Source organism: Barbus barbus, assembly GCF_936440315.1.
Source record: "Barbus barbus genome assembly, chromosome: 2".
Lineage (NCBI taxonomy): Eukaryota > Metazoa > Chordata > Actinopteri > Cypriniformes > Cyprinidae > Barbus > Barbus barbus.
In genome coordinates this window covers 35,206,104-35,230,117 of record NC_136730.1, presented here as the reverse complement: position 1 = coordinate 35,230,117, position 24,014 = coordinate 35,206,104, and the positions used below count along the sequence as shown (strand labels likewise).

Below are 24,014 nucleotides of genomic sequence, written 5' to 3'. Positions count from 1 at the left end.
AGGTAAATCAGTCTTTTTGGAGCTAAACAACAGATATTTGTTTGCTTAAGTCAAATAACGTCAGCTAAGTTAGCGGTTTTTTTCATACAGTTAGCCTATGCTTCGAGCAAAATGCTTAATAGCAAGCAATACAAGCGGATCCAATGCTGGAATTTCCGTTAGCAAGATAGCAAATTTTCTAGCCATCTAACATTGTTAGCTAGTTTGTAATGTTAATTCCTGCATTGTCTGACCGTCTTGCTAACTAAAGTTAACCATTTAGATTGCTACGTAAGTATATAGTATTTCAGATAGCCAACTTAGGTTGCAACCTTATCATTAGCCCCTAACTTAAAACCCTCTGATTGTTTGCGGGGTCTTTTTTTTGCTCAATTTTTAAAAAATGTTCCCTTTGTCCAAATAGTATGAAACCTTCTACGGCTCTCAACACTTTCTAGATCTCCAAAAAAAAAAATTAAATTGGAATGATATCTGTTTTTATGTTAGCTTGACAAAATTTGTGACACTCGTGGTTTTCAGACAAAATTCATCATCAAAATCAGAAACAACGCAGAACACATCGACAGAAATGGCACAAATAAAGTGCCAATGCAAAAAACATCCACAATGCTAAATTATATTGCTCACAACACACACACACACACACACATATAGAGGAACACATTTTTGAGACTATAAAAACTGTTCTCTTATCATTTGTAAAATAAAATCATCCAAAATGCAGTACCACCACAAAAATAAATTGGTGACACTGACACATTGAAAATGTGCACACTCACACACACACACACACACAAACACACACACACATTTGTAAGGCTATAATTTGTCAAATAAAATCATCCAAAATGCAGAACCAACACAAATATAAAGTGGTGACACTGACACCGACAATGTGTACTCACACACTCTCTCACACACACACACACACACTTATTGTTCCTCGTTTGATTTCTTTTACTAAATTTTATCTTTTTACTGCTTTATTTGCTCACTTGTTATTGCTGTTCAGTTCATGTGTTCATATGTAATATAACTGTTCATTTCTGTTCATTTTTGTTCTGTTACAGTTAGTAACTGAAATGTTGATTAAAATTGTAGAATTATATTAAAAATAGATAATTGAAATAAATGATAAAATCTTAAGACTCCAACATTTCTCTTTGTAACATTTTGTTCAGGTTTGATTCTAATGATAATGTAACATTATTGAAAAACTGGGGGGTTTTCAGTACAAAAAATACTAAACTTTGACAAAAAATATTTTATTTTTGTTACAATTGTGATTTTATAATATTTAGATATGAATCCAACTGAATCCAACTTGTGAAAAGATATCTTTCAGGTCTCTCAAATAGCAAATAGCATATAGTGGAGCTCTATGGCCATCTAGTGGTTAAGCCAGGTGCTCTGCCCTGAGTTCTGGCTGCTACTCCAATTCTGAGCTACCCTGATTAATGACACGTTATGGAGGTTGTCGTGTGCGCAGCAGTCATTCAAGTCAGCTGGATGTAGCCCTACTTTTAAAGCGTTTTTGATGTGTTGATGTGGGTAGATGTGACTGTTTAGACAACAGCTGATGCGACAGTAATACAGTGTAACAAAGCAATTTGACGTCTTGTTGCATTGGATGCGCCGCATTACTTGTAAACAATGTCTATTTAGAATCTGGCGAACGTGCAAGGCTAATGCGTTCACAGTGTCGGCGTCGCCCATTCTGCACCCCCCCCCCCCAACACTGTCACCTTTTTTTCTCTGATGAGTTTGCAGGTCTGATGTGTGTATATATATATATATATATATATGTATGTATGTATGTATGTATGTATGTGTATGTGTATATATGTATGTGTATATATGTGTGTGTGTGTATATTCAGTGGTGTGAAAAAGTGTTGGCCCCCTTCCTGATTGTTTTTTATTTTATTGCATGTTTGTCACACTTTAATGTTTCAGATCATCAAACAAATTTAAATATTAATCAAAGATAACACAACACAACATGCAGTTTTTAAATGAAGGGTTTTTTTATGAAGGGAAAACAATCCAAACCCACATGGCCGTGTGTGAAAAAGTGCCCCCCCCCCCCCCCCCCCCCCCCCCCTTTAAAACATAACTGTGGTTTATCACACCTGAGTTCAGTTTCTCTAGCCACACCCAGGCCTGATTACTGCCACACCTCTTCACAATCGAAAAATCACTTAAAGGGACCTGCCTGACAAAGTGAAGTAGACCAAAAAGATCTTTGTTGAGATCCAAAGAAATTAAGGAACAAATGAGAAAGAGAAAATAATTGAGATCTATCAGTCTGGAAAAGGTTATTAAGCCATTTCTAAAGCTTTGGGACTCCAGCGAACCACAGTGAGAGCCATTATCCACAAATGGCGAAAACATGGAACAGTGGCAAACCTACCCAGGAGTGGCCGACTGACCAAAATTACCCCAAGAGCGCAGCGACTCATCCAAGAGGTCACAAAAGACCACACAACAACATAAAGAACTGCAGGCCTCACTTGCCTCAGTTAAGGTCAGTGTTCATGACTCCACCATAAGAAAGAGACTGGGCAAAAATGGCCTGCATGGCAGAGTTCCAAGACAAAAACCACTGCTGAGCAAAAAGAACATAAAGGCTCGTCTCAGTTTTGCCAGAAAACATCTTTATGATCCCCAAGACTTTTGGGAAAATGCTCTGTGGACTGACGAGACACAATTTTTAACTTTTTGGAAGTTGTGTGTCCATTACATCTGGCGTAAAAGTAACACAGCATTTCAGAAAAAGAACATCATACCAACAGTAAAATGTGGTGGTAGTGTGATGTCTGGGGCTGTTTTGCTGCTTCAGGACCTGGAAGACTTGCTGTGATAAATGGAACCATGAATTCAGCTGTCTACCAAAAAAATCCTGAAGGACAATGTCCGGCCATCTGTTCGTGACCTCAAGCTGAAGCGAACTTGGGTTCTGCAGCAGGACAATGATCCAAAACACCAGCAAATCCACCTCTGAATGGCTGAAGAAAAACAAAAAGAAGACTTTGGAGTGGCCTAGTCAAATTCCTGACCTGAATCCTATTGAGATGCTGTGGCATGACCTTAAAAAGGCGGTTCATGCTCAAACTCTCCATTGTGGCTGAATTACAACAATTCTGCCAAAATGAGTGGGCCAAAATTCCTCCACAGCGCTGTAACGGACTCATTGCAAGTTATCGCAAACGCTTGATTGCAGTTGTTGCTGCTAACGGTGGCCCAACCAGTTATTAGGTTTAGGGGGCAAGCACTTTTTCACACAGGGCCATGTGGGTTTGGATTTTGTTTTCCCTTCATAATAAAAAACTTCATTAAATTTTCACAGTATTTTTAAGTGCCCACGATAACAATATTGTGAATGTTCATTCTCGTTATACATTAGGGAATACTGGCACAAGTTGAGTTGAAACCGGGAACTTTTTAATCTGAATTGTCAGACAAAATTTAATTTTTCTGACTTTTTGGAGGGTACAATCCATCTGATATGAAAGTGGTCTGTGGAAATTTTTCCACAAATTTAATTTCTGTTGCAACCTTAACCAATAGACAAAACAGCATATTCGTTTTAGAAAACTTTTATTTTGAAATGACACATCAGTTAAAACGGTTGGAGTGCACCATGGGGTGGTGAACTATTAATTTGAATTGAAACTGGTGTGTGGACACCGGGAGTTTCCTTTTTAGAGCTATCCGAATTTAAAGGCAAAACTGGTCTCATATGAGTTTTTGGAGGGCTTTTATTATGTAATGCAACATCAGATCGTTTTGAAACTGGCTAAGTAACACCGTGGGGTAGTGGGCTGGTAATCTGAATTAAAACTGGTCTGTGGAAATAGGGAGTTTCCTTTTTTCTGAATTTAAATACAAAACTGGTCATATATGAGGCTTTTATTATGTAATGCTACATCAGACAGTCCTAAAACTAACTGATTGACACCCTGGGGTTGTGAACTACTAATCTCTATTGAAAGTGGTGTGTGGAAACTGGGAGTTTCCTTTTTTAGAGTTATCCAAAATCAAAGAAAAAAGATTTTTCAACCGCAGTGGTTGCGATTACATTGTCACTTGACACGTGAGAGTAAAGACGTGTGTTCGGCTTGAAGACCGATCTGTGTATGGCATCAAAATATGGTGAGAAAAAGCATAAGGAGACGTCCGCTCTCTTATAGCTCTCGCAGTACTTTGATGACACACACCGATCGGTCAAGCAGCGCTGCTTCAAGTCGAACACATCTAAGCAGTCTTCAGTGGAAGCATGAAGTTGGCACGCTCAGCAGTGTTGCCAAGTCTGCGGTTTGCCTCCAAAAACGTGATATTTATCCCCTGAAATGCGAATCTTACCAGGGAGAGACCCCTCCAAAAAAAAAAAAAAGTGTATTTTACCCCCCCCCGGAATGAGATTTTTACCAGTGGAGCCCACCGGAACGGATTGGGCTAGTACTGTGGTCAGGCCAGCCTCCACATTGAAAAACGCGGTCATTCTAGCCGCCACGTTATTTTGTGGGTGCGCGCATATACTAGGCGTTGCAGTAATAGCGTGTAAAACTCAAAGTAAAAGCGATCTCTGGCATTCATTTATTAAGCCAGTTTCTCTGTCAATAATGAATGAATGAATGAATACATTTTAAATAATACAAATATTTAAAAAACGGTCTGATAAAATGAAAATGACTTCAAATGTTGAGTAATATTAAATGTATAATTTCCAAATAATATGAAAATAACTGTCCGATGAGAAATAAAAGACTTTCATTAACTTGCATATAACCATATTTATCTGTAAATTCAGTTATAAAAAGAAAACTCCCTGTTTCCACAAAAAAGTTTCACTTTTGATTAACAGCACACCACTCCAGAAAGTCATTTGCCCAATGTCAGGACGGTCTGATTTCCTATTACAAAATAAAAGCCCATCTCATATATGACCAATTTTGTCTTCTGATTTTGGATAGCTCTAAAAAAAGAAACTCCCTGTTTCCACAGACCGGGTTCAATTCAGATTAATAGTCCACTACCCCAGTGTGTGACTCAACCAGTTTCAAGACGATTTGATGTTGCATTACAAAATAAAAGTGATTCCACTGAAGACTGCTTAGATGTGTTCGACTTGAAGCAGCGCTGCTTGACCGATCGGTGTGTGTCATCAAAGTACTGCGAGAGCTATAAGAGAGCGGACGTCTCCTTATGCTTTTTCTCACCATATTTTGATGCCATACACAGATCGGTCTTCAAGCCGAACACACGTCTTTACTCTCACGTGTCAAGTGACAATGTAATCGCAACCACTGCGGTTGAAAAATCTTTTTTCTTTGATTTTGGATAACTCTAAAAGAGGAAACTCCCAGTTTCCACACACCACTTTCAATAGAGATTAGTAGTTCACAACCCCAGGGTGTCAATCAGTTAGTTTTAGGACTGTCTGATGTAGCATTACATAATAAAAGCCCCACAAAAACCTCATATATGACCAGTTTTGTATTTAAATTCAGATAGCTCTAAAAAGGAAACTCCCTGTTTCCACAGACCAGTTTTAATTCAGATTACCAGCCCACTACCCCACGGTGTTACTTAGCCAGTTTCAAAACGATCTGATGTTGCATTACATAATAAAAGCCCTCCAAAAACTCATATGAGACCAGTTTTGCCTTTAAATTCGGATAGCTCTAAAAAGGAAACTCCCGGTCCACACACCAGTTTCAATTCAAATTAATAGTTCACCACCCCATGGTGCACTCCAACCGTTTTAACTGATGTGTCATTTCAAAATAAAAGTTTTCTAAAACGAATATGCTGTTTTGTCTATTGGTTAAGGTTGCAACAGAAATTAAATTTTCTGTGGAAACATTTCCACAGACCACTTTCATATCAGATGGATTGTACCCTCCAAAAAGTCAGAAAAATTTAATTTTGTCTGACAATTCAGATTAAAAAGTTCCCGGTTTCAACTCAACTTGTGCCAGTATTCCCTAATGTATAACGAGAATGAACATTCACAATATTGTTATCGTGGGCACTTAAAAATACTGTGAAAATTTAAATAATACAAATATTTAAAAAACGGTCTGGTAAAATGAAAATGACTTCAAATGTTGAGTAATATTAAATGTATAATTTCCAAATAATATGAAAATAACTGTCCGATGAGAAATAAAAGACTTTCATTAACTTGCATATAACCATATTTATCTGTAAATTCAGTTATAAAAAGAAAACTCCCTCTTTCCACACAAAAGTTTCACTTTTGATTAACAGCACACCACTCCAGAAAGTCATTTGCCCAATGTCAGGACGGTCTGATTTCCTATTACAAAATAAAAGCCCATCTCATATATGACCAATTTTGTCTTCTGATTTTGGATAGCTCTAAAAAAAGAAACTCCCTGTTTCCACAGACCGGTTTCAATTCAGATTAATAGTCCACTACCCCAGTGTGTGACTCAACCAGTTTCAAGACGATTTGATGTTGCATTACAAAATAAAAGCCCTCCAAAAACTCATATGACCAGTTTTGTCTTTGATTTTGGGTAGCTCTAAAAAGGATACTCCCTGTTTCCACAGAACAATTTAAATTCAGATTGACAGTCCACTACCCCACGGTGTTACTTAGCCAGTTTCAAGACAATCTGATGTTACATTAAGCCCGGCTCACACTGTGCGATTTTGGCCACGATTTGGTCGTCTGAGACAAATTTTGAAAATCCTAAAAGATTCCTATAATCCTAGGCTAAAATCGGTTGTCTAGGTCGCTGGTTTGACATGTTCACCAACAGCCGATTAATGGCCGTTGCGATCAATTTTTTCCTCCGATTAAATTCTGGCAGTGTCAGAAGATTTCAGACACTTTCCTGCAGTGTGACATCTCCTATGACGACCGTCAAACCAAGAACCAATAGGAGCACTGAACTTGATGACGCAATTAGCGCGACAACTTCAAACCATTCATTATTTGTAAAAACAATATATGTACAAGTAAAGTTTACTTAGTTTATTTATTAAGGGGCAGGATGTTTAAACTCGAATAACAAAATTACCTCAAGTTCGCTCTGTAGAACTGGAAGTCCATAAAGTCCTCTTTTGCCCAGCCATGACTTGCTCCACACACGACGTCTTTTTTTTTTTTTTTTTTTTAACATCAAGGCATGTAATTAATAAAACTAACGCTACACGTTGCTGTTGTTTGCTAGCTACCATTATAGCGAGAGAACGCGGGTCACGTATTGATGACGTAAAACTCCGGACAAGTCTTCTTGAGTATGTCCGTTTTTGTCGCGTCTTGACTGTCGTACAGTCTGACATTAAGACAACTGAGATCCTACAGTCTGACATGGGGATCATGTCCGTACAGTGTGACAAGCAACAATCGCAAAAGACTATTAAAAATCGCACAGTGTGAGCCCGGCTTTACATAATAAAAGGCCTCCAAAAACCTCATATATGACCAGTTTTGTCTTTAAATTCAGATGGCTCTAAAAAGCAAACTCCCTGTTTCCACAGAACAGTTTCAATGAATTAATAGTTCACCACCCCATGGTGAACGCCAACCGTTTTAACTGCCCACTACCACGGGGTGTCACTCAGTCAGTTTTAGGACTGTCTGATGTAGCATTACGTAATAAAAGCCCTCCAAATCTAATATTTAACAAGTTTTGTCTTTGATTTTGGATAACTCTAAAAAGGAAACTCCCTGTTTCCACACACCAGTTTCAATTAATTAATAGTTCACCACCCCATGGTGAACGCCAACCGTTTTAACTGTCATTTCAAAATAAAAGACCTCTAAAACGAATATGATGTTTTGTCTATTGGTTCAGGTTGCAACGGAAATGAAACTCGCTGTCCTTTTTAACATTTCTCTAGATTTGGTATCCTACAAAATCAATAATGGGGGATGGTTGGGAGACAATAAACAAAGTTTTGCATGGAAAGCAAATTAATGCCCATTGAATGGCGGAATATCCTGTGTTGAATGGTGGAATATCCTGTGATGTCCACTTAGCAGGGCACTTGCAGTCGAATAGAACAAATGCCTGCAGTGATAACTGATACAAACAAAATGTGTAAAGTGGTGGTGCACGTGGACTGGAATTGAGAACCACTGCTTTAGAGTAAACCACACCAGTGGCTCAAGTATTATTGGTAATAGTAAACTTTGTCTCCAAAGGCAGGAAATATTGAAAAATGTTGAAAATTATTTTGCTACATTGAGATATGCTTGATATTAAAGCCTTTCATTGCTAATGTATGACAGTGTGAATAATTTACATGCTTTATTATAATTTAGGATGGAATTGTGTGTATATTTTTATGTGAAATGTAGAATGTGGAAATGTCAACTTATTTTGCAAAGTTACATTTACAGGACGTTGTCTCTTCACGCTCTGATGCCTGAGCAGTGGTGCAGTGATGGAGTAGCTTACCCTAAACTCTCGTGGCTCTATACTAAACTGTTGCCTAAACTATCACGCTGGGCTCTGGAGAGCAAGACCAGTGAGTTTAAGAGCACCCTTTCTCTCATACCTTTGGAGAAATACAGTATCCTCTACCAGCAGCTGAAAGAAAAATACAAAGAGTTAGTAAAGGTGAGGGCAGTATTTTTTTATTTTTATTTGATTCCTTAAATCTTGACTGTGTCTTTCCACATACATCAATGATGAATTGGCCATAGGGAGAACCAGGACTTTTCCCGGTGGGCAGGTCAACTGTACATCTACTACTGAATGCAAAATAAAAACGTATAGGAACAATTCTGATAATGTCAGCATTATCAGGCACTGTAATTTAAGCAGTGCTGCATTCTGATGTAGCTGATATGTTCTGTAGTGTTGGTCGATCAATATTTTGCCAAGGCTAGAAATTGGCTAAAATTTTACTTTTTTTACTTACTTTATTTTACTTACTTTTTTTATATAAATATCAGCATTAGCCAATAAATTTTTTATGTTTGGCATATTTATATGTCAGAAGTGAGATTTTTATTTTGACGGTGTGCTGGACTTTTATTTTCACGTGGAGCTACCGGTCTCTGTCTTCATTAATTTACTGTCTCTGTTTAACAGTTCTGTCATGACAACTCTCTGAGTGATTTTCATGGTAATGTACACAACAATGTTAATGTATTTGGTCTTGGCGAAATAGATCTGCTACGCTGCTGCGGCAGAGCAAGTACTGAGACTTGCTACTGCCTATACATCCACAACTTGCTGCTGTGAGCATTAAGGAATATTGCTGCTGCACATATAACATATATGAATAACCCCCATAGCATACATGATCACCCCGTAGCCAGTGGTATATAAAGTACCTGAAAGCCATACCTAAGTAAAAGTACAAGTAAAAAGTATCTTACCAGAAAATGACTTTGGTAAAAGTCACTGTTTAGAATATTACTTGAGTAAAAGACATAAAGTATGTGATATTTATTGTACTTAAGTACGAAAAGTATTTTTTTAATATCTTAAACATACTTAAGTATTGAAAGTAAAAATGCAGGATGCAGAAGTCGGGGGTAAAGTAGTCCCCAGAGTAGTGCAATGACCATATCCCAAATATCAAAACTCAATGTCATTTCCATTCCTAAAATACATATTTTGCAGTCACTATTATGCAGTCTTAAACACAGCTAAAAGGCTTCCTACCAGTGGTCATCCTTCACAAAACTTAACATCTACCACAGTTTATCATAGGTAGAATACAAAATGTTTTAATACAAGCATTTCAGTCAAATGTAATTTATGCAATATTTCAAACCTTTAACCCAGGGAGAAAATCAACCCACCGCAACAGTTTAAAGCGATCATGATGTTGCCAAAAAGAACATTATTTTGTGTATTTGGTGTAATGTGTTTATGTGGTTTAAGGTAAAAAAAAAAACCACATTATTTTCCACATACTGTATGTTATTGTTGCTCCTCTATGCTCCGCCCTTTCTGAAACGCGTCGATTTTTACAAAGCTCATTGTTCTGAGAAGCGAGGCGTGCTCTGATTGGATCGCGCCACGTAAACATTACCCTGTCTGCATTTGTGATCCGAGAAACGACAAACAACAAGCGTCACTCTACACTGCTCAAAACTCGTGTTGGAATAGTCAGTGGCAAATTCTTTAAATATGAAAACATACTTACAGGCCGGGAGTCAGAAGCGCCAGACTGTCCTTGCAAAGTTGGAATTGCCCCACTTTATAGAAACAGGTGGCATTGTAGGCTACTCTCCCAGGTACAGGAAACAGTACTCCATAAAATGCGCTGCACACACTCTAATATTTGGGTTGAATTGTTCTGGAACAGTGTTGTAAGTACAACTTAACCACTGATTTCTAGTTGTGACCTCTTTTGGAAGCCCAAACAATGTATTTTTGCTTTCACAATGAAACACAGCCTCTCCAGGACATGGCGCCGGCAGCAGCAACAATACTACAGCGAGGAGAAAAACCACGCCCTCTTTCTTTGCCTATACCTTTGAGCGGTGTTATGCAAATTTTCCCACACAGTGACGTAGACATGTGGGAGCGTGTTTAAATGAGCCGTTTTAGGAGGGTGTGGACCAGTCTTAACTTTTATAAAGAATATCTCCTTGAGTTTGAGACTTTAGTCTTTGCAACGTTAGGGATCTGATCTATGCACGGACAGCTTGTAACACTCCAAAGAGAAAGGAAAACTTGAAATCGCATCATATGACCCCTTTAAAATCAGCCCAATTCCTGGATTTGGCAACCCTGCATCCAACACAAGCTGCATCCAAAGTGATTTAAAGGAGTCATCGGATGCGACATGCACTTTTACAAGTAGTTTGAACTGAAATGTGTGTTCACAACCACCCTATAATGATAAAGATACTGTAATAAAGATTACTGTTTTTTTTTTTATTTTTATTTTTTTTATCTCGTTAAATCATTTCCCCTTTCTCATGTCAAGCCATTTTCAGATGCCTGTCACACAGACCAAGGCCATTCCCACGATAGTTGATTGACACTGGCGTTCAGTGTTGCCAGATTGGGTGGTTTTGAATTTGATTGTGTGGGTAATAATTAGAGATGCATCAATTGACCGGCCAGTGATCAGAATCGGACGATTTTTCGCATGACCGGCCGATCAGTTTCACTTCTTGCCGATTCCGAGCCGAACCTTTTATTGACAGTGGTGCAGGCAATGACGTCACTAGAGGTCGACCGATTGATCGGCCGGCCAATTGATCGACCGATTTTTGGCATTTTTTTATTAATCTGCATCGGCTGATTGTGCTGCAAATTAGGCCGATTAATATACAGGCGCGTCTGCAAGCAACACGAGATGCTGCCTCGTGCGGCAAGCAGATTGCCATTCCACTGGCACAACGGATAACCCTGTGATGTCTCCCTCTGCCTGCTAACTTTTTGAAGAGAGAACTACCTGGTAGAGCTGTGCGATTAATCGAATCGCAATCACGATTTGAGACGTTGCGATTTGCTAATTGCAAAGCCTGCGATGTGGATGCAATATTACTCTGATCCAGAGCATATGCACGACTGCCAGCCTTGAGTGACAGTCTTACTAACCAACAGAGTGAGCGCACCTCCGTTCTCCCGATCAGCACTGCTCTAGCCAACTGCGTATACGCCCACCATTTAAAAAGGCTCAGATCGAAAGCTAGGCAAATTAAAACTAAAGAAAACATTATATATATATATATATATATATATATCTATCTCTCCTGCATGTTCGCTAATTCAGAAGACCGCACACACAGCCCGTGTCTCTGAATGCTTCTCATACTTGCTCCGCTCTGCCTCACGCTGCGCGTCTCACGGACGAGCCGCACACACGCAGCCTGTCTCGTAATGTTCTTTTGTACTCACGGTCTAACATGTAATACTTTAATAATTGACTAAAGAAATACAGTTCTTTATTTATAAAAAATTAAACAAATCTTTCCTGTGAAATTCAGTAATTCTGTGACGTACAGGTGTATCTCAATAAATTAGAATGTCGTGGAAAAGTTAATTTATTTCAGTAATTCAACTCAAATTGTGAAACTTGTGTACTAAATAAATTCAATGCACACAGACTGAAGTAGTTTAAGTCTTTGGTTCTTTTAATTGTGATGATTTAGGCTCACATTTAACAAAAACCCACCAATTCACTATCTCAACAAATTAGAAGACCAATAAATAAAACATTTTTAGTGAATTGTTGGCCTTCTAGAAAGTATGTTCATTAACTGTATATGTACTCAATACTTGGTAGAGGCTCATTTTGCTTTAAAGGTGCCATAGAATGAAAAACTGTCTTTACCCTGGCATATTTAAATAATAACAGTTCTGTACATGGAAATGACATACAGTGAGCCTCAAACACCATAGTTTCCTCTTTCATATGTAAATCTCGTGATTAAAAAAGACCACTGAAAAACAGGCGAATCAGAACATAACACCGACTGTGACGCAACAGTCGGGATCACTACGCCCCCAACATTTGCATAAACCCGCCCTTGTTCTAAGCCGGCCGAACCATCAGAAGCTCTGCAGGTATTGTAAATAAACAAGCGCGGACAACAGCGGAAATAACAAAATTAATTTTATGTTCCAGGCCGTGCAGGGGGTGTGAAGTGCAGGGATGGGTTGGTGTCTGTATTCAGAAAGGCACAGAAAGCAAATAACGCGAGCCACTAAAGGGACATGGTTAGCTCCTTGCTAGCGGTAGCCTGTTACAGTACATACGATTTCACTCTCAGTAAGGAGAGATGAGGATGATGGCGAATGACTTACAGATCCTGAGCACCACTGCCAAGCATCTGATCTTGTGAAATGTGTGGTAAGTACTGTTGCTCCATAATGCAAACATAGTTTGTGTGATCGCGTCTCTTGAAAGTGAAAATATAACGCGATCGATGGATCGTTCAAAAGCAGTTTCAATGCCTCGCATATTAATAACGGCTCCCTGATGCCCGCGTTTTATAATACAGTATAATTACCCGACGATATAACTGCGAGAGAAAGTATTTAAATATATATTTTCCTCCCTGTGCTTCCTTCTTGCTGATGAGCCGTACTGTGAAACAGCCAATCAGAGCAGAGCTCAACATTGAGCAGCACTGTGAAACAGCCAATCAGAGCAGAGCTCATTATTATTCATGACCCTGCCAAATAAGCCAATAACAGACCATTTCATTCTAGGGAGAAATCCTAGGGTTGTAAATGGACATGTAAAATCGTTTCTGGATATCAGAGAACAATTTAAAATACTGTATCAATGCATTCTATGGCACCTTTAATTATTGCCTCAATTCGGCGTGACATGGAGGTGATCAGTTTGCGGCACTGCTGAGGTGGTATGGAAGCCCAGGTTGCTTTGATAGCGGCCTTCAGGTCAACAACTTTTTCACCACTTTCTAATTTATTGAGATGCACCTGTACATAATAAATAATATTTTGGCATTCAAATACATCGCGAATACGGAAACATTTGATTTTGTCAAATGAGAGACCCAACGTTGGTTTCAGTTTTGTTTTAGCCTAAATTAATTCAATTTAGACTTGTCGTTTATAGCTAGCTTCTTATATTTTTAATTCTTGTTCTTTTCTAAATACTGTTAATTGAAAGCATTTGTTGTGGAGTGAGGGGAACTAAAATAGCCTAGCTATGTTTTAGGGCTGTGTATTGGCAATCTGGCGAAACGATACGTATCACGATACAGGGGTTGCGATACGATATATTGCGATACTGTAAGCAAGGCGATATTTCTTATTTTAGGAATAGGATATATATTTTTTAGGAAAGCTGTCATTAAGAACACACCACCATATGCAAACCTTAGCAAAAAATAAATAAGTAAAAACAGTTTAACCAGAACACACTGCAGAATACACTGGGATCTGCATTTGCAATAATCAGTCCCTATAACATTCAACATTATTGAACCACTTTTTGTGCAGTACGAGGAAAGGGGGAAATATTCAAGTGCTTGCATGATTCTTTAGTTAAATGTATGTATAAAACGTATTTTATAAAAAGATAAAAATATATATTTATAGACTCTACTTTAAAGTTTCACAGTTTGTTTACAATTGTGACATGCAATGTCATAACATTTGATCTGAACAAAAAAAATCTGCTTAATATCAATGAAAAATAAAGTGCTTGCAGGATTCCTAAAGAAAACAAAACAATTGTAAAACAATGAAATAAATACAGATGTTAAACATTCTCAGAACTTTTCAACTTGGCTTTCACAGGTTTTTCAGTTTGTATTTATGTTCCGCGTGTAATCGCTGAGACCGCGACGCGAGCACCGTCCCAACTGCACAAAACGCCCCCGAATTACTAGAGAAAGCTGCAACTGCACGGCGACTCTACCGCCCGCCGCACCCCGAGCAAAGGCTCCTTCAACACGGGACGTGGCAAGCGGCAGAACCAAGGTTGCGCTCGCACCGCGGTCCCGGGGCGGACATTATCACAAAAACCCAAATGACGCCACACTTCAGCTTTGTACGGGAGCTGGAACAATTCTTTCGTCCTCCATTACTGGCAGCGAACTATATTAACACTACCATTAGTGGAGTGCCCTGATGCTAGTATTTCCTGTCACTGTTTAAGTTCAGAGATGAAGACTAGCGGTCGGGATATGAACTCAAAACGAAACAACTGCCATGAATCTTTTTTTTTTTTTTTTTTTTTTTTTTTTATAAATATCGATTATTCCATTTTGGAGAATCGATACAGTATCGGCAAACAAAATATCGCGATACTCACGTGTATCGCTATTTTCTTACACCCCTACTATGTTTACAGTGTTTATTATAATGTTTGTAAACATTTTGCGTCGGCATTAGGCCTATTTCTGAATGAAATAATAAAATGCGACTTATACGTGACTTTTCTCTCTCTCTCTCTAAAAACTAATTTTTTTTTATACGCACAGCATATTTTAACCATGCAGCAAACCTTTTTAAATATTTTGATAAATTACTGAAAAAAAATTAACATCCCGGAGATCAAAAAAAAAGAAAATCGGCCAAACATATCGGCCCCAAAAAATCGGCATCATATATCAGCCATCGGCTGCCCTGATTTCTAAATATCGGCATCGGCCAAAGAAAAACCCATATCGGTCGACCTCTAGACGTCACAGCCACGCGCACACTCACAGCCGCCCGTTGTTTCACGTGAGAACGATCCTAATTTTAATTGCATTCAGTGTAAATGGTGACTGATAATGTATTTGTCATCATTGTCGTGCCAGATGAGGCTTGCACAGCTTGAGTGAGGGTGTGAGACAGCACACACAAAGTAACTCACAGAAATTTATAGATGCATGCGGTAGAAAAAATAAATATTTACAAAATGATTTAGATAAGCAACATTAAAAGGCCATGATGTTTCCCCGAATATCAATATCGACACAATTGCAATGTGACACTGATTTTATACAGTAGTATTACAATAAAAAGCAAGAATTTTAAATTAGTGGCTTAGATTTTAGACAAAATATTGACTGTTTTTGCTCATGTTTTTGCTGAATGAATCCACGTTTTTGAGCGAATCGAGTGAGTCAATGATTCAGTGGCCCATTCATAAGGATAGTCACTTGCCTTGTTTCTGAATGAATCAGCCGTTTGAATGAATCGGTTGAATGAATGAATATGACTTATTAAAAAAGACAGTTGCCACCACCTACTCGTGGTGTAGTCATATTTAAAAGTATCATTGCATTTTTTTTCAGCATTTATTTGTATGTTTAAAAAAATATGTAAAACTATCTTATAAAATTTATGCATTTGAAATTTTGTAAATGCATTTATGGCACCTCATCAAACTATTATAGTTCTTAGAAAGGAAATCGGAATTGGTAAAAATCGGTATCGGCAGGTCACACTGCCAAAACAATCGGAAATCTGAATCGGCCAAGAAAATTGCAATCGGTGCATCTCTAGTAAAAATTAGCTTGGGTGGGTGGACAAAATTTGGGGTCAGTTTGGCAGTTTTCAAACATTATAAAATGTATAAGCTAATTGGTTAACAAACAAGCCCAAGTGTGCATGTCAATCAGTCATCATGACGCTACTAACACACACTTGCACTGCAGAAGTGCCTAATGCTGATGTCGACAGCTGCACTTTTAGCCAATCACTAGGGATCAGCAGACAGATGTGCTGATTTATGAGTGACTGGTTTTTAGCGCGATAACAGATCAGATTTCGAATGTTCAAGTGATCACAATGCCTAAATATAAGTTACACGGTAAAGACAACTCTCAAAACGTGAATTACATGGAGGGAGATGACCCGAAAGCTCATAATATCAATACAACTCCGAAAACAGAGCACAGTTGAATTAATCAAAATCTAAACTAAATATCTGGGTCTATACTATCCTGTCTTTTATCTTTTAAATGGTCCAGATTGTATTCTAGAAAGATGCTGGGCTTGTTAGTTTTGACTGCAAGTCTTATGTTTTACAATATACTTCACGAAAGACTTCCTCTAGTTCTGTGTGAAGTTCTAGTGCGACACGAAGGTAAGCTTGTTGTTAATTTTTATTTTTTTGGTATGTGTGGTATGGTATGGTGCATGCATAAACGAGTGTGAAATACTTAATTACTAGGGCTGCCCTCGACTAAGGATTTTTCAGGTCGACTAGTAGTCGTTCATTTTATGCATTAGTCAACTAATCGCACGTTTAATAGTACTGTGTTCGATACATCGATATGACGATGTATCGTCACAGAGATTTGACGATACGAGTATTGATACAGTTGGCCCTGTATCAATATTGTGACACGTGTGCAGCAGTGGACTGCGCTTAATTTGAATACAAGAACATCGTTTAAAATGGAGTAGAAAAGTGCGAGGTTTCTAAAAAATAATGAATAGAGGGTAATATATAGGCTACAACAAGATTTAATCTGGCCGCAGAGGAACACAACCGGGGTTGCTTGATATAAAGAGATGAGATGTAATCCCCGAAACAGAGCTTCACACTTGCACAATACGTAAATATCTACTAAGTGTGTTACTTATTTTTGTCAACCTGGCAACCATGTGTACTTGTGCTCTCTCCACTGTGAGTAAACGTGCTTGCTTTCTGAAAACACCAGTTAGCTTTCAGTTTTGCGATCTCCACTTCGATATTCTATTCTCAGAAATGTGTAGTTCATCAACTGTTAATTTACGAGAGAGAGAGGCTGTGTATGTATGAATTACCACCGTTTTGCCGCGTTTCTCTATTAACAGTGAAGCTGTGGCTTAAATTCCTTTAGAAACAATGATGTTACCAGCTCCTTGTTGAGAAAGATAATGTAGCTCTTGAGCGATTAAGATATTTTATTGATTAAAATTGCGAGGCAACCCTAAAAAGATTGTGTTGCTGAATGTCTGTGTGTGGCCGCAACGTGATCTGTGAGTGAACGGGTGCGCTTGGGACAGTGAAGATATCGCATTAGTTTATAACGCTTCTAATTGTTATTTTTATATTGTGTTATATTATGTACCGTCAGGGCCAGGGAATTGAAGGCAGCCAGGGCATTGAAAATTGGTTGTGGATGGGTATTGACAATGACCCAAAACACATGGTCAAGGCAACAAAGGAGTGGCTCAAGAAGGAGCACATTAAGGCTCTGGAGTGGCCTTGCCAGTCTCCACCTTAATCCCATAGAAAATCTGTGGAGGGAGCTGAAGGTTAGAGTTGCCAAACTTCAGCCTCGAAACCTTAATGACTTGGAGAGGATCTGCAAAAAGAAGTGGGACAAAATCCCTCCTAAAATTTGTGCAGGCCCTGAGGCCAACTACAAGAAACGTCTGACCTCTGTGATTGCCAACAAGGGTTTTGCCAGTACAAATCATGTTTTGCGAAGGGGTCAAATACTTATTTGACTCCTTAAAATGCAAATCAATGAACTTTTTTGAAATGTGTTTTTCTGGATTTTTTGTTGTTGTTATTCTGTCTCTCACTGTTAAAATAAACCTACCATTAAAATTATAGACTGATAATTTCTTTGTCAGTGGGCAAACGTACAAAATCAGCAGGGGATCAAATAATTTTTTCCCCACTGTATATTGTACTGTGGTACAGTTATGGAGGCCCTGCAGAGGTCAAATGCCTGTTCTTCCAATAGTTAGCAACGGCCGTATGGTATGCAGTGTTTAATAAACGGCTGTTTTACTAAATTCTTCTGAAATTCAGTGCAGTCCTGTAACGTGATATGTATCGTATTGTAGCCTCTGTATCGTGATGCGTATTGTATTGTGACTTTGCTGGTGATACACAGCCCTAATTAATAAATCTTTTAATTCATTATAATGAGCCTTACATAGCCTAATACGCGTTCAACCACATGCATAAAGCTTGCCTCAGCACATCGGCAGTAATGATTATGAATGTGCCAGTGAAAAACTGTAAGGAGACTGCATTAACATTTTAATAATTTGATAAACTAGCGCTTTCTTTGTTTTCGGTTTAAAAGATGTCGGCGACACTGACTCATTATCTCTGCAGGAGTGATGCGCCTGTATGCATGTTTCATATGGATTACATAATCTGAGAATTTGTTTTCCATTTGAATTGGTTCTTTTGAAAGTAGGCATTTCATTCTCTATAGATATATTTTTAATGTCTGTAAGGCAAAGGAATTTCACGCTCAAGTTCACAGAACGAGGTGGCAGAAAGTGCATCCTGTTGCTTTCATTAATTTACAAAAGCGCATTTTGTTGTTATTGTGATTGCACACAAATAAACGTAGTCTTTACACATTTGAAAGATGTATTACTCTTATCTAGGGGTCGACCGATTATCGACCTGGCCGATTATTGGCACCGATATTAAGCATTTTTATGATAATCGGCATCGGTCATTTTCAAAACCGATGTGCCGATAAAATTATTTAATTTTGAAACACGCTATTTGGCTCTGATGCAGCCTGTCGGAACTCACCACTCTGTGGCCTAGAGCAGTCTCCGCCCACCGCGCATCTGATTTGTTGAGAGTCAGGAGTCCGACCAATCAACGTGGAAGACTAAAGGCAATCTCACACCGAAAGCGCTTGCTAACTGGTGCTACTTCACGCATCAGTTATCTCTCAAAGGCAGCAGCAGACCTTGCACAAGTTGCAATAAATTACAATCCACTACACTGAAGTTGTAAAAACCTCAATTTTATCTATTTATGGTTTCCGAGATGGGGGAAACGCAGGGGGAATCGCGGAAACCAGTCATATGGAATTTACTGTATAACGCGGAGTCACGGAATTAGTCAAAGTTTGGATGAATTAATCAAAAGTAGGTCAGTACACTTAAATCGACTCACAATATGGACTGTCTGTAAACATTAAGCTGCAAAAAGACTATTTAAATATGAATTCTGCATGTTCGGCTTGTCTCTGTATATGTGAATGGCACAGACGCGCGGTTTTGACACACACACACACACACTGAAGTGCGCGACGCTCGCGGTGTTTTCCGCATCTGCCATGTCACTAAATGAGGACATAAATACATGAACATCATCCCCAGAACTGCTCTGAGAGTTACTTCATGAGCATTTGACTGTTTCGGTTGAGTAAAACGATCGTCATATCATAAATAGGCTACAGAAACTTAAGAGGTCCTCATGGTAACCCGTCAAAAAAGTTCGGTTTATTTACTAATGCTTCTACAATTATTACAACTTTTGTTTAAAAGAACAATCACACAATACGCTATTTCTTACATGTTTTAATTTTAATAGTAAACACATTGGTTTGCCAAAAAATAGTTCAACTCTCATTTGATTAAAATATAAATTCAATTAATGTTTTATGCCTTCATTTGCACTGCTCTGTAAATGAAAACTAATGGAAATTACTGTCACATAGGCCAAGACTAAAATACTGTCACATAGGCCAAGATTAGGATGACGGAAATTGGGACATTTCAATAGGCTATTGAACCAAGTGAGCCTATAACAGGCTATTAGTGTTATAGTTTCATTAAAATAGTTGCGGTCTTCTTCGCAACTTCTACAATGGAGCTATGAAGACAATTAAATTATTTACACGTATTATATACATTGCGCTTTTTAAATTAATCAATTGATGTGCATTAGATGATGAATTGAATAGTCACCTCTTGTAGGTTATGATTTAGTCAACCGAAAATAATTAATGAAGAATTATGAGAGGTTATGCTATTACACATACATTTCTAACATGTAAATTTTTGAAGCCAAATACTTACATTTCCCCAAGCTGTTTAGCTGTAGTATTTAGTATTCATGGGCTTAATCATGAAGCATACAGTGGCCCCACTTTTAACTCTCTCTTTATATATTACCCTTATTGTAGATGGATGCATGGGGGAAGACACGAGTAAGAAGTGCAACCAACACTAGGGAAGGCCGTTTTTGTCAGAACCCTTGTTATTCTTAATTTTGACATTCATTTTCATTTTTACACCAGACATATATATCGGTTATCGGTCTACTTGGTCTGTAATAATCGGTATCGGCATCGGCCCTGAAAAACACATATCGGCCGACCCCTACTCTTATCTGTATGATACAAAATGAGTGTGGGCAAGTGACCGCTCCGTCATTTCCATCTGTCCTGCAGTGAGCACTACTCTTCAATTTCCACACTCCACACAGACACTGAATAGCACATATTTCTCTAGGTTAACATTAGATTGAGGGGCCATGTAAAGTTGCTAATACTTACATATTTCAGATGATTAAGGTCTATGAATGATAGGCGAGCGTTTGGATGTCCTGTCTGATGTAGGCTACTGTATTGCCATATAGCCGTTATCGATCTGTCCATTACAAACTGCATGACTTCGCCTGTGGATTAGTTTTTAGGGCTGTTGCTAACTATTGACAGAGCAGGCAGTTGACCTCTGCATTATGAAGGGCCTCCATAACTGTACCACAATACAATATAGATAATGGCATATGTTTCATGTTTACATTGTGCACTCTCCACCAGGTACAATATTCTGATTGTTTGCATCTTGTTTTTAAGCCCATAAATAATAATGTGCTCGTTCTAATAAATTTATATTGTAATGTACCCATTCTAATATATTAAAATCATCTTAACATTGCTGGTACGTTATCATTGCACAAATCAACATGCTCTATACGTTTAAAAAATAATTAGTTCTTCTAAACTAATGCGCTGTCTTCACTGTATCGCACGCACACATTTACGTCACACAGATCACGTAGCATGCGCACATTCTTTTTAGCGCTCACCGCTCAGTCAGACTTTTTGACGCTGCCTTGCAATTGTTTCAATAAAATTGCTTAATCTCATATTATGCTATTTTTATTATTTTTTAGAAACTTTGCACTTTTCTACTCCGTTTTAAACGGTCACACGCCACAATATTGATACAGGGACAGCTGTATCAATACTCGTATCGTCAAATCTCTGTGACAATACATCGTCGTATCGAACACAGTACTACTAATTACGTTGCTTTTTCCGATCACTTGTATTGGGTACTCTTTGCATTTAAATTGGCTTATTCTGATGGTTGATATTGAAAATGATGCATATGTGTTTTTTCGAGGGTATCGGTTAATTTCTTGATTGTAGTTTTGGCAGTGTCTGCTTTAATCATATTTGGTAATTCTCTTTAATGTATTTGCCCTGATTTGATCCATTTACCTGGGAAATTTATCTAATGTTATATTTATATTCATTGGTCTTCATTATTTTGTTAAAAGGCCCTTATGAACCTTGATTGGTACGGCCATATTCTATCACATTATTTTGACCTTTAAAGTTTTAGGTGTTTTTTTGTTGGAGTGGGACGGGTTTTTGTGAGCTTTTGGGCTGTAAATCATCCATCCAATCTGGCAACATTGCTGGCGTTTTATCTTAGACCTGCCCTGAGTGAGCTGTCATCAGTCTGCCATTGTTTCGACGTTAGAGCAGGGGTAGGGGTGTGCGACATGACGATTTTTGATCGTGGACGATAAAAATGTCTCCACGATATGCTTTTTAAGAAATATCGTAGTATCGTGCTACAGCACACATTGTCAAATACAGTTCTGGCGCCTCCGTCTCCATATACTGTACAACACAACATACAGCAGTAGAGTTACTCTGACAGGACACTGCACTTATTCGCGATCGCAAAAGTACATTATTTGCATACAAGCCTTGCTTGTTAAAGGTTTGATTCGCGCGCTGGTCTGATGTGCGCTTTTTCTGAGCGCATACACCTGAAGCACGCGCACTAAAAAGCCTGTCTAACAGCGCCTGATTACTCAACTAACTTATCTTTTGCGCTAATATTGTCAAAACACACAAGGTTTACATACAGACTCAGTTGGTTATCTCTAAAATGAAAGTAAATAGTTAAGAGAAACGGATGCGTGCCTGTATATTAGATGCGTGCAGCTCTTAAAGGGACAGGACACTAAACGTGCTGTCGACTGTCATTAAAGGGATAGTTCACCCTAAAATTTAATTTCTGTCATTATTTACTCACTCACATGTTGTCCCAAACCTCTATTAATTTCTTGTGCTGAACCCAAAAGAAGATATTTTGAAGAATGAGGGTAACCAAACAGTTGCTGGTCTACATTGACTTTGATAGTAGCAAAGAAAAATCCTATGGAAGTCACTGTGGACCAGCAACTGTTTGGTTTTCCACCTTCTTCAAAATAGCATTTATGTTCAGCAGAAGAAAGAAACTCATTCGGGTTTAAAACAACTTTTGTGTAAATGATGGTATAAAAATAAAACATGACAGAATTGACAGACAGATGACAGAATATTTATTTTTGGGGGAACTATTCATTTAATGTTAACAAAACAACAAAACGCAAAGAGAAAAATCACTCACTATTCTTGACTGAAAAACTTTAATACAGTTGCTTTAGGAATCAGTCTATGTAGCGTTTTATTTTTATACTTGTTCATTCAATTTCATTGAAAGCTCCTGCTAAATACACCTATTTTACCTGAAAATAAAGCACTGTTTGTTATATTTGTATATTATGTGTATTTGTAATGTGTATCTTTATTTTTTTTTATTATTTAATTACTTTCCTCAAGTAATATTAAACTTACATCAGATGCATATCACACATTATACATCCGAGTACACTCATATATGGGCACCCATATATCTACACTCACATTCACATGCTTTTATATATGTTTTTATATAAGATATATATTTATATAAGTGTGCCCATATATGAACCTTTTACATATGTTGTGTACATTTTGAGGAGAACATATTGGGAGGGGGAGGGTATACAGAAAAAGAAAAAAAAGGGTGGGGGGTGGGGGGGGGGGGGGGGTTAAGAAAAAGAACTATGTATACATAGGGAGTGATCTTTCGCTTTACATCAGAATTTTGATTACAAAATAAAGTCAGGTCTATGAGATGTTGCATATTCAATCCATTTTTCCCAGTTCGATGCAAATTGTTCCATTTTATGATTTACAAATGCGGTTATTTGCTCCATTTGATAAATGTCCATTGTGATTTCCAGCCATGCATTTAGGGTAGGGCTCTCCTGTGACAACCATTTTTTCGTAAAACTCTTTTTAACAGCCATCAACAAAATATTAATTAGATGTTTATCTCTTTTCAGCCAATCTTGGGGTATGTATCCAAAAAATTTATTTTTACTGTTAAAGGGTATCACACATTTAAAGATATCTTGTAAGGCAGAATGTATTTCTCTCCAGTAACCCTTAATAATAGAGCAGTCCCAGAAAATATGGTAATGGTTTGCGTTTTGGTTTCCACATTTTCTCCAACACACCGAAAGATTATTACCATAATGTGATTTCTGAGCAGGCGTAATAAAATCTTATCAAGCTTTTCTAACCAAATTCCTTCCATTTTTGTGCCTTAGAACATTTCCATTGATACCTCCACATTATAATCCATTCCTCCTCCGTTATAGTTATCCCTCCTTCCTTCTCCCATTTTGTTTTGATATATGAAGTTGAGTGTGTTTTAAGGTTTAACAAACATTTGTATATGCATGAAACAATTCTACTATGAAACTCTGATTTAT

At 38.0% G+C, this 24,014-nt stretch overlaps 1 protein-coding gene across 2 annotated transcripts in view; it reads left to right on the top strand.

The window, feature by feature from the left end:
• Positions 1–24,014, top strand: part of trmt44 (tRNA methyltransferase 44 homolog) — a 93,035-nt gene that overhangs the window by 8,423 nt on the left and 60,598 nt on the right. Inside the window, exon 3 of one of the 2 annotated variants that reach the window (XM_079441557.1) lies at positions 8,383–8,602. In XM_079441557.1, the coding sequence (XP_079297683.1) occupies positions 8,383–8,602 (220 nt within the window). Of the gene's footprint in view, positions 1–8,370; positions 8,603–24,014 lie in introns of both variants that reach the window. The other variant, XM_079441556.1, reaches the window with a different exon arrangement.